Source organism: Hyalella azteca, unplaced genomic scaffold (assembly GCF_000764305.2).
Source record: "Hyalella azteca isolate HAZT.00-mixed unplaced genomic scaffold, Hazt_2.0.2 contig5529, whole genome shotgun sequence".
Taxonomy (NCBI): domain Eukaryota; kingdom Metazoa; phylum Arthropoda; class Malacostraca; order Amphipoda; family Hyalellidae; genus Hyalella; species Hyalella azteca.
In genome coordinates this window covers 300072-316424 of record NW_025935717.1, presented here as the reverse complement: position 1 = coordinate 316424, position 16353 = coordinate 300072, and the positions used below count along the sequence as shown (strand labels likewise).

Below are 16353 nucleotides of genomic sequence, written 5' to 3'. Positions count from 1 at the left end.
GTTAAGCACAGGAAATTTGATGCAGTGAGTTGCGAGTTTGAGCCCGCAACAAGCTGTGGATATTCTGCAATGTTATGAATCCGCGATAGGCGATAATAAACGCTGAAACCGCAATATATATGAATGATTGTGGATTTAAACAATCATAAATAAAGTTCAAATTATTGAAAGTAATATTTATTTTAATAAATACGTAAATTTTTGCGTGATTTTATTTCAAATAGAACTGAAATATTCACAGGAATCAATGAAAGGTAATTTCATTCTAGATGAAATGAAATATTTAGATTGACTTTCACGTTTATGAGAGTTCCGAATACATTAGAATTTTACACCAATACACGAATAAAAATTGTAAGCAATGCATTTTGCTTGAAATACCTGAAAATGTTTCATCTGTTAGTTTAAAAGCAAAGAAAATTAACAATTTTTTCGCTATTGCCATGTTCTAATACAAAACAGTCCGCTATGAATTAGGAATCAAAAACAATGTATAAAGTTTCACCTAGCGTCAAAAAATACTCTTCAATGAAAAAAATTATGTAACTCTCAATTCACTTAGACTATATTTGAGGGAGGTTATTGTGGTTAAAAGCTGCCAAAAATTTAATTGAACTGGCTTAGGTGCGTGATTATTCTTATTCTTCAGCGGAAAAACATCCTCTAAATGGGAGTAAATGTGAGAATATGTTCAACATGTTTGTACACGCTCACTGAAATACGCTGTTTCCATTAAAGCTAGTTAATGTAGTTTTCCAAATTCTTCCAATTTCATCTACCTGAATTATTCTCTATATCAGTTTTTTTGTCAATAGCAGCGTTATATCCACAGAACCACTTGACGCCATCTTGCGTTGTACGTCCGGCATTGTAGTACGTGTGGTGTTCAAGTTATCACAACACTGACTAGCCTGTACGTGAGTTTTACTTTTAAACTTCAGAGTTTTCTGAGAAAAACTAATTTAAGTTATACAAATTCGACTTGAGTTTCATTTTCATCCTATTATTTAGTTTCAGTGCTGCAATCAAGCAAGAGATAACTGAATTTTTGAAGAGTAGGTAGGTATTTGTATTCTCATTCTGGCTCTCTTAATAATAGCCTACCTACTTTGCTACTTAGACTCTTAGAGTTAGAGACAGACTAAATTAAAGTTAATCTTTATGTTAACTGCTCGAAAATTGTTTGTATGGAAATGGAAAGAAGACTAAGAATGTTTTCATCCCAGTCATTTGTTATTCATCTTATGATTAGACTGGAAACAATTGAGTCCTTTTGAATAATTTTTTACTGCGTGAACCTACTACGGACTACCAAACTTGTTATTACTTGTAGTAGATCGCTACATTCTAATCAAATGTATTGTATACTAGTAGGCTTACTAGGCTACCTACCTAGGTACTACGTACTAGGTAGTGTTTGTAGTGACTACAAACTCATTTCTACAATTACTCAAATTACTTCAAAATCAAAAACTTGATACAAAAAAATTATTACAATTCCTCAACTCATTACTACAAAATACATACCATCAAACGGAACGGTATTATTGCAGATTAACTACATCCAAAAAAAGGGTGTTTTTTTTTTAATTATATGTTTTTTGGGGTGTAGATTACGAATCTGAAATCCATTTTTGGCGGTCGGCATCGGAAAACCGATTTTTTTCGCGACTTACTAACATGGGGGTTACGTAACTTATGTTACCCACTCACCTTTATTTACTAACATGGGGGTTACGTAACTTACGTTACCCACTCACCTTTATATAAAGGGTCGGATTGTTCATCGAAATTTTACAAAAAGCTCTTAGGTTGGGTTAAGTCAGCCAAGTTCCTTTTTTTAGATAGCATTTTGATCTAAAAGGAACCTGGGCGAACCAACCCAACCTGCGAGTTGGCGTTAGGTTGTGATCTCTCGATGTGGCAATGTATCTCCAGATTTATGGACAAAGAAGACGAAAATGTTACCCGTTGCAGTGCAACGGGTAACATTTTCGTCTTCTTCTCGCAGAGATTTTGCAGATTTTAGGCATTTTTAGCGCGATTTTTGGGTCGGAAAAAATCGGTTTTCCGATGCCGACCGCCAAAAATGGATTTCAGATTCGTAATCTACACCCCAAAAAACATATAATTCAAAAAAAAAAACACCCTTTTTTTTGGATGTAGTTAATCTGCAATAATACCAACGGAATGGGGTAAAAAGGGATGGGTGGGGTAAATAGGGACGCACGTCCCAAATTTTGTAGAAATGTTGTAGCAGCTAAACTAATCAAAATATTGCAAAACTAAATATAGTGGTGTAAACTTCAACATATTTACTATGATCAGTATGATACTATCTAGGTAATTAGGTATTATGTATAAAGCTAGTCAAGAAATCAAACATTTACTATCTCTAAAAAATTGCTGAAAAAAAAGTGTGAAAAGTGCAATTTTGGAAAAGTACCTCTGCTAAGGTCTGGACTCTCTGGAGCAAAAAAATATTCGCTCATTTCGCTGTATTGAAAAATCTTACTGACATGAAAGATTGAAAGTTGCACCCAGGTGTTGGCTTGAAAATGTAATTGACAGAATTTACCTATCTCATTCAAAAAAAAATGGCAGCCATTTCCGTGCGATGGGGTAAAAAGGGATGCCCCTCTGGGGTAAATAGGGACACCCTCAAAAATGCATTTACAGTAGAGGCTCCGTTAACAAAAAAAAAATTGATTAACAACAAAGAATTTTGATTACATTTACCTTGCTCGGTGAAAAAAAAATCACTTAGCTATCGAAAAATTAGTGCATCATCGATCGTCACAAAATTGTACATAGAATGCTATATATAGAATTGTGCACCGGGCATCATAGAATGGAAAGTAATTGACCTAAACTATGATTTATTTCTTCAAAACATATGATGGTTGTCACTAAAACATTAGTTTCTGTTTCAGGTATGTTTTTCATGATCTTTTTTGTTACGGTGAAGTGAAATCACTAGACTCAATTGAAATTGTGCGAAATTACAAACCATCCTGTAAGCTTTCAGATACAGAAGAAATGCTACATGGCCACTGATATGAAGCTTGCAGTGGACAAGGTTGTTGTCAATGCTCAATGGCATGTCCATCAGAGTCCATGGATACAGTAATATCACATTATTAATACCGGTACAATAATTAATGAATATGGTAATATCATATCACTAAAGGAAAAACAAGTAAAAATCACAGAAAATGTCATTTATTTTACATCTACATCATCTACAATGAAAGAGGAGGACTTCAGATTACTGTTAGTAATAGATGAGTACACTCTGCATGCTTCAAACGTTTTAAAATTAACTTTTATTGCAAGTGTCTTGGATTACCCCGTTTCAGGGGTAAATTTGGACGGTTTTATTTTGCATCTGGCACCTTACAAATACCATATGGAATTTTTTTGAAGATGCACTGATTAATTACCGTATTATTAATGTGATACCGTAAAATGGGGTAACTTAGACCACTTTTTTTATAAATGATGCCATTTTTTTACTTGTTAAATTAAACTTGCATTGAAACATGCAAAATACAGGTCTATACTCTAGCTTCACTCACCATAAATTGCTGGCTCCTGCCTCTCATAGTCTTTATGTAATTTCAAAAAAAGTGATGGTCTTTGTTACCCCAGCTCTTGGGGTAACTTAGACCGGGTGGTAAAATCAATTATATTTTTTGGTAAAATAACTCCAAATAACTCCAGGTTTTGGTGCATTGTAGTAGAACTCTTCTAGTTAAATATGCAAATCACAAACTTGAGGAAAGTGTCATAGTTTGCAAATGAGGGGTGCCGCCCCATAATGAGGGAAATGTGACTACCTAATGGCAGCCCTGATGGGGTAATATTGACTGGCTTGGAAATTAAGTTAAAATTACCATATATAAGACTCTGTATAGTCTGAAACATGAAGAAAAAACATAAATTGGCTGTCAAACATAAAATATGTTATATATGGTAATTTTATATTAACTTCCAAGCTGGTCTATGTTACCCCATCAGGGCTGACATTAGGTGGTCTAAGTTACCCCATTTGGGGGTGGCACCCCCCATTTGCAAACTATGACACTTTCCTAAAATTTGTCATTTGCATATGTAACTAGAAGAGTTCTACTACAATGCATCAAAACCTGGAGTTATTTAACCAAAAAAATTGTAGGGGGTACTCTGACAGGCTTTAAATAATAGTTTTTTTTTTTTTTTGTGGGTCACATTTTTAATTTCTTAACCTATTAGATATGCAAACTTTTTAAATCTTTCTATTGTGTTATGTAGCCTCAGTATTAGGCCTTTAATGCCCATTGACAAAATTTTTCTATGTCAAATAGTTTGTGAGTTGTGGGGGTTTTTGTTAAAAAACGAAAAATGGTCTAAGTTACCCCGCCAGTCTAAGTTACCCCATTTTACAGTATTACTGTATCCATGGACATGCCATTGAGCATTGACAATGACCTTGTCCACTGCAAGCTTCATATTTCAGCAGCCATGTAGCATTTCTTCTGTATCTGTAAGCTTACAGGATGGTTTGTAATTTCGCACAATTTTAATCAAGTCAAGTGATTCCACTATAACAAAAAAGATCGTAAAAAACATACCTGAAACAGAAAATAATGTTTTGGTGACAACCATCATATGTTTTGGAGAAATAAATCCCAGTACTGTAAAATGGGGTAACTTTGACCACTTTTTTTCAAGACAATGCCATTTTTTTACTACATAAGTTAAACTTAAATTGAAACATGCAAAATACAGGTCTATGCTCTAGCTTTACTCACCATAAATTGCTGGCTCCTGCCTCTCATAGTTTTGATGTAATTTAAAAAAAGTGATGGTCTTTGTTACCCCAGCTCTTGGGGTTTCTTTGACCGGGTGGTAAAATCAATTTAATTTTTTGGTCAAATAACTCCAAATAACTCAGGTTGTGGTGCATTGTAGTAGAACTCTTCTAGTTACATATGCAAAAGACAGATTTTAGGAAAGTGTCATAGTTTGCAAATGGGGGTGCCGCCGCCCAATTGGCGAAATGTGACCACCTAATGGCAGCCATGACGGGGTAACATAGACCGGTTTGAAAATTGAGTTAAAATTACCATGTATAAGACTCTGTAGAGTCTGAAACATAAAGAAAAAAACATTAATAGGTGTATCAAACATAAAATATGTTATATAGGTACCTATGGTAATTTTAACTTAATTTCCAAGCCGGTCAATGTTACCCCGTCACGGCTGTCAGCAGGTGGTCAAAGTTCCCCCATTGGGGGGCAGTGCCCCCCATTTGCAAACTATGACACTTTCCTAAAATTTGTCTTTTGCATATGTAACTAGAAGAGTTCTACTACAATGCATCAAAACCTGGAGTTATTTTACCAAAAAATAGAATATTGGAGGGGCTACTCCAACAGGCTTTAAATAATAGCTCTTCTTCGTGAGTCACATTATTAATTTTTTAACCTGTTAGATATGCAAACTTTTTAAATCTTTCTACTGTGTTACGTAGCCTCAGTATTAGGCCTTTGATGGCCATTGACAAAATTTTTCTATGTCAAATCGCTTTTGAGTTTTGGGGGTTTTTGTTAAAAAAACGAAAAGTGGTCAAAGTTACCCCGCCGGTCAAAGTAACCCCATTTTACGGTACACAATTCTATATAGCATTCTATGTACAATTTTGCGACGACCGATGATGCACTAATTTTTCGAGAAGTGAATTTTTTTCGCCAATCGAGGTAAATGTAATCAAAATTTTTTGTTGTTAATCAATTTCTTTGTTAACTGGAGCCTTTGCTAACTGAGGTTCTACTGTAAATGCATTTTTAAGGGTGTCCCTAATAACCCCAGGAGGGGGGTGTCCCTTTTTACCCCATCACGTGGAAATGGCTGCCATTTTTTTTAATGAGATAGGCAAATTCCATCAATTACATTTTCAAGCCAACACCTGGGTGCAACTTTTATGTAAGTAAAATTTTTTAATGCGGCAAATATTTTTTTTGCTCCGGACCTTAGCAGAAGTAATTTTCCATAATCGCATTTTTCACACTTTATCAGTGATTTTTTAGAGATAGTAAATGTTTGATTTCTTGACTAGCTTTATACATAATAGATAGTAAAAATGTTTAAATTTACCCCACTTTTTTTATTTTTTTGCAATATTTTTATTAGTTTAGCTGCTACAACATTTCTACAAAATGTGGGATGCTTGTCCTGATTTACCCCGCTCGTCCCTTTTTACTCCGTTTGACAGTAGGTAGTCTGTTATCCCATTTTGCGGCATGGTAATTAATGAATTTGGTAATATGATATCAATTAAGAAAAAACAAGTAAAAATCACAGAAAATTTCATTTATTCTACATCTACATCATCTACAATGAAAGAGGAGGACTTCAGAGTACTGTTAGTTATGGACGAGTACACTCTGCATGCTTCAAACATTTTTAAATTAAGTTTTATTGCAAGTGTCCCGGATTACCCCGTTCCCAGGGGTAATTTGGGATACTTTTATTTTGCGTCTGGCGCCTCACGTATAGCATATGGAATTTTTCGGTGATGCAATTTGATAGCCCTTGCAAAGAGCTTTAAAATGAGCCCAAACTTGTTTCTGAAATGTTTCATGGTAAGAAGTTATTAACAAAAAACGCTCAAAACCGTCCCTTATTACCCCATCTTACGGTACATTCCTAACTATCTAACAATTATGTTTAGCTTATAAAAAGTATATACTGTGTCAAGTAACTACCTACTTGCACAAAAACAGAATTGTTAACCCTGAACTGATATTTTTGGCAATGGGATGTTTTTTTCTGCAAAACTTACAAATGTTCCTTCCATCTGATCTAATATATACGTGTGTATTTCAACTCTTACATCTAATGCAAATCAAATGAAAGATACTAATTTGTTCTGTTTTACAGGTGAATCTACCCAAATTTTACAGAATGGATTTGGGACCTCCTTTAAACCTCTCCAAGTCAGCTAAGCCAGCACCAAGCAGTCCCACCAAAAAGACTGCAATCTTAACTACAAAGAAATTTTTCTGCAGAAAGCCTGTCAAGAAGAAAATATCTACAGAAGAGAAAGATTCTTCAGACTTTCATTTGGATGACAATGCTGCAGATCGGGCTGATAATGATGTCAGTTGTGATGAAAGTATTCATGATCAGATAGTGTCCAATTCTTCTATAAGAGTTTCATCAAGTGAGAGAGAAAGTGATAGCATCAACTCAATCACTCACATTGTGAGTATTTTTGATGCTGCTAATGGCATACCTGAGTGCCAGAATCTTCCTCTTATTGAAGGAACTGTTGTTGATGCTGCAGCATGCAAGAAAACTCCTGATAATGCTGACTTGCTTGATGAGGGTGAAATCAGCTTGGCTGCTGGAGAAGTTGATGACAATGAATACAAGTGCAAGCAATGTGGCCAAACCTTTGCAAGAGCATCTCAGCTGCGCACGCATTTCAAGCATAAGCATTCTACTCTCAAGGGGGTGAGTGTGTTGTGGGGAATTTGGGGAAGGTAGCTCTGGGGTAATACTTTCAAAACTTGCATCAAGTCCATGTGGCCAATTTAATGTGCATAGTGGTCGATTTCTTATATGTGATTGGTAAGTTTAGCCTGAAAAGTGGTAAGTAATTGACTGAAAGAGTTGAGAATTTGTAACTAATTTGAAAGTACATCCCTAGCACATTTATTGCTCTGAATTGGTGTCCTGTTTTATACTGGTGTGAAGAGTCACAATGTTCTCTCCATCAGCATTTTTGCTTTGATGTTGCTAAGGCCCAGTATGGCTGAAATTGAAATACCAACGTTATTGTGTTTAAATACTATTTTTGACCTCTTTTCAATCATGCTAGTATTTCTTACTTGCTTGGATTTAAAAGCCTGTACAGTAGTGCGCAAGAAACCTATGCAAGTACAAAGGAATATCATTAACATCTTTGTCACTCACTTTAGTTCACTATCATTTTTTTTTTTTGTACCCAGATATACACTTGAATAACTAGGTAATGAATAGATGTACATTTTCAATGCTCCAATATTTGGTTTTAATGTAATAATTATTCTTCATTCATGAATAATAATAGATAAATTGTGTATTGAGTCTTCAACCAACAAATGCTATGTTTCTAAGTGTATCACTACTCTTGTTAAGTAATATCTTAATCAAGTAAATATGCCCCAAAACTTTCTTTCTCTGAGGGTACTGTATTCTTCATTAGCTTGTCAAAATATGGAAATTACAAAAATTGAATTGAAAAAAATGATAGAAAATTGACGTATTGGATTTTTCATTGCTGACAAACTATTGAATGCAGGTCAACCTTTGAATCACATTGTAGTTGAATAATTATTGTCATGTGAATCTACTTTAGAAGCCTTTTCTTAAGTTTCAATATCTATTCATGTCTGATGGAATATGTTGTCCTTCCAATAATGGTGACATATGCTCTTTGAAACGCAAAGCCCTTTGAGTTAGGCTTTTAGAAACTAATTGATGTGAAATTATTTGTAATTTCAGGAAGCCAAGTACGAGTGTGATGAATGCAACGCAACGTTCAGTCGATCAAGCCAGCTTCTTCAGCACCGCCAGACCCATAAGCCTTTTGACGTGACCATCTGCAACCAATGCAACATACCTCTTAATTCTTACGATGAACTCAAGCTACACTACAAAATGCACAGCAAAGCTCATCAGTGTCAGGAGTGTGGCATGACTTTCTCACAGAAAGTTTACCTCACGGTCCATGCCCGCACACACAGTGGGGAGAAGCCCTTCAAGTGCAACTTATGCTCATCTTCTTTCAAGCAGCTGTCACATCTCACAACCCATAAGAGAACTCACACTCACGAACAGCCATTTATATGCCCCTTCTGCCCTGCCCGATTCTCACAGAGCAGCAGCTTGAAAAGGCACAATCGCGTGCACACTGGCGAGAAGCCATACACTTGCACCTTCTGCTCCTCAGCTTTCTCTGACAAGCGCAACCTGACACGCCACATGATGTCACATAAAGGCATTAAACCATATGAGTGCTCTCACTGCCAAGCCAAGTTCTCTCAGAAGATCGACCTACATCGACACAATTTATCGCATTTAGGAGTAAAACCTTTCAAATGTTCCATTTGTAGCGTGTCGTTTAGCAGAAAGAATAACTTGCTTTGGCATGAACGCACTCACGACGAGAAAACATCACTGCAGACTTGTGCTGCTTGCGGCATCAGGTTCAGCAACGTGCGTGACCTGAAGAGGCATTACAAGGAACACAATCTCTCCAAATCACTGTCTTGTAAAATTTGTGGAGCAGTTGTGTCATGTCGCTTCTCTCTCGTGCGACACATGAAGACACACACGGACGTACGCTCATTCGAGTGTTCCATGTGTCCTGCCACCTTCATGCAGGTGGGAACTCTCAAGAAACATGAGATGCGTCACACCGGCGAGAAGAATTTCAAGTGCAATATTTGTGATAAAGCATTCTTCGATGCGCGTTGTGTAAAGAGGCATCGAGTGATGGTGCATGGTGAAGAAAGATTCATAAAAGGGGAAGATGATGAAGGTATTGGGGGAAATTCCCGCAACGAAGCTTTTACGACCGTATATGATCAAAAACCTATTGTTACCCCTACTTCTAAGAGCCCTGCTGTTCCTGCTGCCTCCCCAGGAGTTGCTCAGTTGTCTTCACCGAAAAAGGAGGTAGTTGTTGCCAATGGCATGAGTAACGGTAGCAGGAGCATTACAGTGGAAGAAGCTAGTGGCACTGAGAATCAATTTGAAGCTGTTATGGCTGTAGCTGAACAAACAGGAAGTGACGGAACTCCTACATTGGTGTTCTCTCAAGCAGGGGAAGCTCCCAAAGCATACAGACTTGCCGGGAATTGTCAAAATGAACAGAACCATTTCATTACCTTCTTGGAGGGCAATCAATGGCAAACCTGGTGTATGTGCAATCCCCAGAATCTCCCACCGGAAAATGCTACGCTCACGGACACGAAGCCTGTTAATGTTGGCCATGGAGGTATACAAAATGTAATTCCTGGTACTATTTTCTTCAAGAATCCATCTGCCTCTGACCTTCAAAATTCAGAAATCTCAGTTGATCCATTGGAAGGAAACTGTGCTACTCAAGTACTTAATGTTAGCGGTTCTTCCATTCAGGATGCGCCGTCTTGTTTTGAAACTGAACAGGAGCCCCAATTCAGCTATACAACGGACAGGTTTCCTAATCACGTTATCGAATCTGAATCTAATTCAGTATACACCTTTACCCCGGACGGCGACTCGTATTTGGTACAACCTGCGTCCAGTGACATGGGTTGTGGTGAGGATGGCGCCCATGTGTCGGATTTTCACCCTCCTGAGCTGATGAGACAAGCCTGTGACGAATCCCTGCTGTCACATCTTGAAGACAACTCAAAGGATACAAAACACGAAATACAATTTAAGGATACATATATATCCAATGATTACAACCTTACGGTAAAAAACCCAACTACAGGTAATATTCACATCTCGGGAAAGATAAACGAGCGCGATCCCTTGCAAATAGTCCAGACCACTTCTGAAAGTAATATCGGCAGTAAACAGCGGAAAAAATTTCAATGCACCGTTTGCTACAGATGGTTTTTCAGAAAAGTTCATTTGACGATCCATATGAGACGTCATACCAAAGAAAAACCCTTTAAGTGTTCTATTTGCTTTGCTATGTTCACTCACAACAACACACTTGTGGCCCACATGCGCTCACATACTGGAGAAAAACCTTTCAAGTGCACAGTTTGCAATGTAGGCTTTGCCCAAAAGAGCAACCTAACAGCTCACATGAGGATTCATACAGGTGAAAAGCCCTACCGCTGTGACTTGTGCAATATGGGCTTTCGTCAAGCTAGTCATCTGCCCACGCATCGCAGAACACATTCAAACGAGCGGCCTTATGAATGTTCCTTGTGTTTCAAACGCTTCACTCAGAACAGTGCATTGAAAAGGCATATGAAGACCCACAGCCGCAGGAAGTCAAGCAGTCTTTCTTGTTCAAAGTGTCACGAGCGTTTCCATAGTGAAGAAGAGCTCAAGGAGCATTCCTTGTTGCATGAAGATGAAGTTTTTGCCTACACGTGTGCTGTTGAAAACTGTGGTGAAACGTATGCTAGTAAAAAACTTTTTGACGACCATATCTCGTCCGCACATTCGTGTCCAACCTCTGATGTGACGACCAGTGACATTAATATTAAAACAGTCTTATCTCGCTCCACAAAGGCCAGTAACGAAAATCATATAAGTTCCAGACAAGGTAAAATTCGAACAAAGTCGTCCAAATTTAAAGGTGGTGTTGGAAAATCTTCATCAAATAACGTAGCAGGTAAGAAGAAAAGAAAACTTCATGATCTACCAGAAATTGCAAGTAGTAAAGGCAGCTCGAGTTCTAGAGTTACGGTCCCGAGTCGAAGTAGTGAACGAATTCGCACTGCGTCGTCTCGTCCAAAACCTACAAAAGACCCTGACTTTATCACGGGCGAGTTTATCAGCTTGAGTGAGGAAACTTTTGAGGATCAATCCTCTGATTCCAGCAGCAACTCTCATAAGAAAATCACCACAGATAAGACTAAAGTGGTCAACTTCATGGGCGAATGGTGCTTCTGTGAGGTGCCTCATGGCGCGGATGAGCCTCATTCTAGCAACTGTCGACCTATGGTCACGCAAACGGAACAACGGCAGGCATTCACGGCTTCCGATATATCAACAGAGAGTATAACAGTCAGCAAAAAAGTGTTTAATGTCAATCAAGAAGAGTCTGGTTCTGAATTTTATGCCGTGGTTGATGAGAAAGGCAACCTGATGAAGACATCTGTAACACAAATTCTCAATTCCAATGAGGGAACAAATGTTGGGGAGATCATATCAGAAAAACATCCATCGATCATTGAGTCATTACCAACCGTTATCCCTAATATGAGTGAGAATAACTCTGAGGAACTACATAACTCTCTTCAAACAAGGGAATCTATAATGCTGCAGACTTCAGCTGCAGGTAGCATCGTGAGCGTACCCAATGGGCTTACTGTCCACAGCGACGTTCATACTGATGAAACGAAATCTCAAAAAACCTCAAACAGTATCAGTTATGAGCCCGGCATTTCCATACCTCAAAGCATGGGGTCGAACATCACAGAAAGCCATCGACTGTTAGAAATGACTCCTATGGTGCCCTCGGGAGGCGTTCTGCAGTTGTTGGATGACAGCAGAGTACAAATCGTGGGAACTGTTGGCACGGACGGCAAGATGCAACTCTTTGACCACAGCAACATCCAAGTGGTGGACACCGTACATATCCGTGCCTTGGGCACAGTAACTTCGTCTGCATCTACTTCTATTGCAGGAGAAAATCAAATTATGTCATCGAGTTCGGGTCTCAGTGGATCGTTTGACCGTGTTCAATTGTACGACTGCAATCAGGTCCAGATAATAAACAATGGAAATGAAATGCGAATTGTCAACAACAATTGCAACAATCAAGTGCAGATAGTCAACAACGACTGTAATAACCGAGTGCAGATTGTCAACAACGACTGTAATAACCGAGTGCAGATTGTCAACAACGATTGTAATAACCAAGTGCAGATTGTCAACAACGATTGTAATAACCGTGTGCAGATTGTCAACAACGATTTCAGCAACAGATTGCAGATCGTGAGCAGACAAAACTGCGATGATGCTGCAGGTAGCGCCGCGCTTGCTGGTCACAACGCTGGTGGCCGCCACAGCAGCGGGCTGCAGGTGCTGACATGCTCAGACTCCACGCTCTACCTTGACGCCTCAGCAATGATTGTGGATAATCAAGATGGCTCTGCCTACTCGAGCGTGCAGCAGGTTTGTATAGTAATAGTTGAAATGTGAGTGAGTAAATAATGCTCGCTGTGAAATTTTCTCCTAATAGGCTTTTTAATGTTGATCTAATTCGTAATTATCCAATATTATCCATTTTCAACAGCGGCAATCTTATTATTTTGGGGTCGTCTTCACATTCATCTGTTTTGGGAACTTTAAGTAGCGAATAATAGGGCCGACCACTGTATTATATTGGTAACTATTAATGGCGTACTGAGTTTTTATCAGCACCGGCAATAAATTAATTTGCATCGATATTGCTTTCCAAGATTTATCCGTACATTTCTCATGGGTTCAAATCAATGAGTACAATAATGCAGTGAGTACTGAGTTATATTTTTTTTGTTATTTTATGTCATGAAAAGCCATATTCTCAGTGGTTTGTCGTATTTTCAGGCGATGCTGTCGGACGTCTCAGGACTGGAAGGAGGCAGTTTGGTCATCAGGAGCTACGCGTGTCCTTTGTGCTCAGTTGTACACTCACAGTGGCGGCCGTTCATAGCTCACGTCAAGGAGGTGCATCCTCAGCATCACATGTGTTCCGTGTGCTACAAAGTCTTCAGTAAATCGTCGGAGCTCAAAACTCATTTTAGTGACAAACATTCACTTACTATCAGTACCGGGTCTGAGACTACAACCAAACTGGGTTGCTTTGAATGCAACTTGCACTTCAAAGATGAATTCGACCTGTCCAAGCATCTCAGCGACGCTCATGCGACCCAGGAAACTGTAAGTGCAGATGTGAATGAGGCAGTTCCTGATAAACGTCGAGCAGAAAGTACCACTCGACGAAGAAAAATTCCCATCAAGGGCAAAGGTCCCAAACGCTCGGAGCAAATTACATTGGTTCACCACAGTTTACCAGACACTGTGATTTTGTCAGCCAATAGTTTCAACGACCTTGGCTCGCATGTAGTCAACATCCACGGTCAAGACTCGAATGGCTTGAGCTCAACGACTGTTCATTCTAATTCCTCGATCTCTGGAGGTATTTGTGTGATAAACTCTAACCCTTCTGTTACTCTTAGTGCCGCTAGTGGGACATCTAAATCTAACTCTACAATATTCCCTAGTTCAAGTAATACTTCCAATGATACAGAAAACGTAAGTGTGCGGTTTGGTTCTATGGAATCTTTCAACATAGTTCCTGAATCTACGCAAAATGTCAATTCAATCAGTCAAGCTAACTCGGATTCCTCAGCAGCAGTGAGAACTTCGTGCGACGGCGAGAAAAAGTTCAATCGCGCTTCCCATGCAAAGCGGCGTCAGAAAGCAGAGAAACACACTTGCAAATTTTGCCTCGAAAAATTCACTTCACAGTGCGACCTGGAGCGACACGTGCTCCAGCACACGGGCGTAAAGCCTCACGCATGTGCCACTTGCGGTGCATCCTTCACACGAAAGAGCAGCCTGAATAACCACGAGAGAATACATTCCGGCATCAAGCCATACATGTGTAGTGCGTGCAACAAGTCCTTCTCATACAGATACCAGTTTAACAAGCACCAGAGTACGGCGCACAGCAATAATTAAGCCTTAATTGTCATTTGTCCATAAAGAATTCACATGTATGATGGAAACCAACATGACCCTGACCGACTACCGGTATCAAGATGGAAATTATACGCGTGTTGTACTTTTATGCTTATGTTGATGATCAGAGTATAATGATAATGAGTAAAATGATCGTGCACCATCTGATCAAGGTACTTGTGTGCGGATAAGTAAATTTGTGAAGCACTAAACGTACCGGTACATACATTCCGTGATTCACTACTGTTATTCGTAAAGTTTGAAAATATGACTTAGAGTTCCATCTCCAATTTTGTTTTACGAGGTAAATTGTATCCATATACTCGTATTTATATATACCTATAGATCATGTAAATTCACGTTCATTATACTTGCTTCCTACTTTTATTTTAGTTATTTATTTTCTAATTATTGGATTTTATTAACGTTTTCCTGCACGATCTGCATTTGGTGTAAATGTATAACTTCTTTCCATGCACTCAAGGGCAGTGATCTAATTTAGCACATGGGCCTCAACCTCGTTGTACACTTAAAACTATTTAACATTATGTAATGATAACAAAAAGTATATAACATGAAGTTTAGCTCGTGATTTTTCTTTTAAATTAAGTAGTTTCTAATACTCGTATCGAAAATTTGGAGTACTTTAGCTGACTGTGTGCACAGCCTATTGATACTTATTGGCTTGCTAATAATTACTGATATTTTTTATTAGTGGAATGCAAGTTTAGACACAGTGACATTCCTTGAGTGTCTAACTCTGTGTAAGTTTATAAGCACCTGTACCAATGCTTTAATTATAGCCCCCAAACTTTATTTTATGTTCATTTATGGTAAATTTATGGTGACGTATTGAATATATTTAGGTATAATACATGGTACAATTTAAATATTATTTAAGCATTAAGGAAAAGTTGGCACTGTTGTTCGCATACACGTCTAAGGATGGATGTAAGCGTTTGTTGTTACTACTATTTCTTATTTATAATAAATAATTCCTTTATAGGACGAGTTAGACACCTCATTTTATGTGAAATTTAAGGAAGATAAGTTTAAGTGCGATCTCTCTGAACTAAACCATCTATCTTGCTTAGATCGCAAAGTAGTTCTCATTAGTAAAAAGAAAGTGTTCCGATTCTTTAATCATTTCCGTTGACTACCTCTTACTATTTTATTTAAATCTTATGAATGAAACATTTTCACTCCAATTTGTTCCAAAGCCGAGCCTTGTTCGCTATATTTTAGACGTCAATTATATACCGCTAGTTCTCTTATCCTCCGCTTACTTTAAGTGATGTCAACAAACTTGCGTGTAAATCCGTCCTGTTTGACGCATAGATACTTAAATTTCACTTAATACCGTAGGTGCACGGTTCTCAAGTTGCTTATAATAAATTACTTTCAATGCTTTGGATTGCTTTATATTATATAAATGTTTGATCTAGAGCCAACTTATGCATGACTTTGTTGCGCCTGTGTGAGTTTAAAAAGGCTATAATAAATAATGATGTACAATTGGGAGCATTTAATTCACTACGGTTTCTCCTAGTTTCATGGTCTTTGACCGCAATGATGACCGTTTTGGTCCAATTCAAAATTGGGCTTCATTCTAGTTTCTCTGATTCACTAGTTGCAGCTTGATAGTAAGTTAAACGGCTGTCGTTGCAGTTGCTGGTATGAATGACTTCTTTTCTTTGTTGGTTTGTCATCAGATATTTCAATTTCTCATTTAAAGTATTAATTGCAACGGTTATTCGGTATTGAATTAATAAAGCTGGGTATAAATCTACAATGTAATGAATTCTTTTTTATAACAACTTGCATGTAATCCACGTATTTGTTATTTTGGTCGTGGCAATTAACGCTGTTTGATTGTTCCTGTTATGAATCGCTGAAAAGTAAAGCATAGCAAATTTTATTTAT

General features: G+C 38.0%; 1 protein-coding gene across 1 annotated transcript; it reads left to right on the top strand.

Moving 5' to 3' along the window:
* The first annotated feature begins 695 nt into the window (after positions 1-695).
* On the top strand, positions 696-16353 carry LOC108677559. Its single transcript, XM_018165788.2, has 4 exons — positions 696-913; positions 6925-7500; positions 8533-12879; positions 13294-16353. Exons 2-4 carry the CDS (start codon positions 6949-6951, stop codon positions 14428-14430), a joined length of 6036 nt encoding a protein of 2011 aa, XP_018021277.1. The 5' UTR covers positions 696-913; positions 6925-6948; the 3' UTR covers positions 14431-16353.

Excerpts from the sequence above, each read along its gene's own strand:
- LOC108677559 (XM_018165788.2), top strand. The coding sequence starts at position 6,949 with ATGGATTTGGGACCTCCTTTAAACCTCTCCAAGTCAGCTAAGCCAGCA. Across the intron at positions 7,501-8,532 it reads AGCATTCTACTCTCAAGGGG|GAAGCCAAGTACGAGTGTGA; the intron begins GTGAGTGTGTTG and ends TTGTAATTTCAG. Across the intron at positions 12,880-13,293 it reads CCTACTCGAGCGTGCAGCAG|GCGATGCTGTCGGACGTCTC; the intron begins GTTTGTATAGTA and ends TCGTATTTTCAG.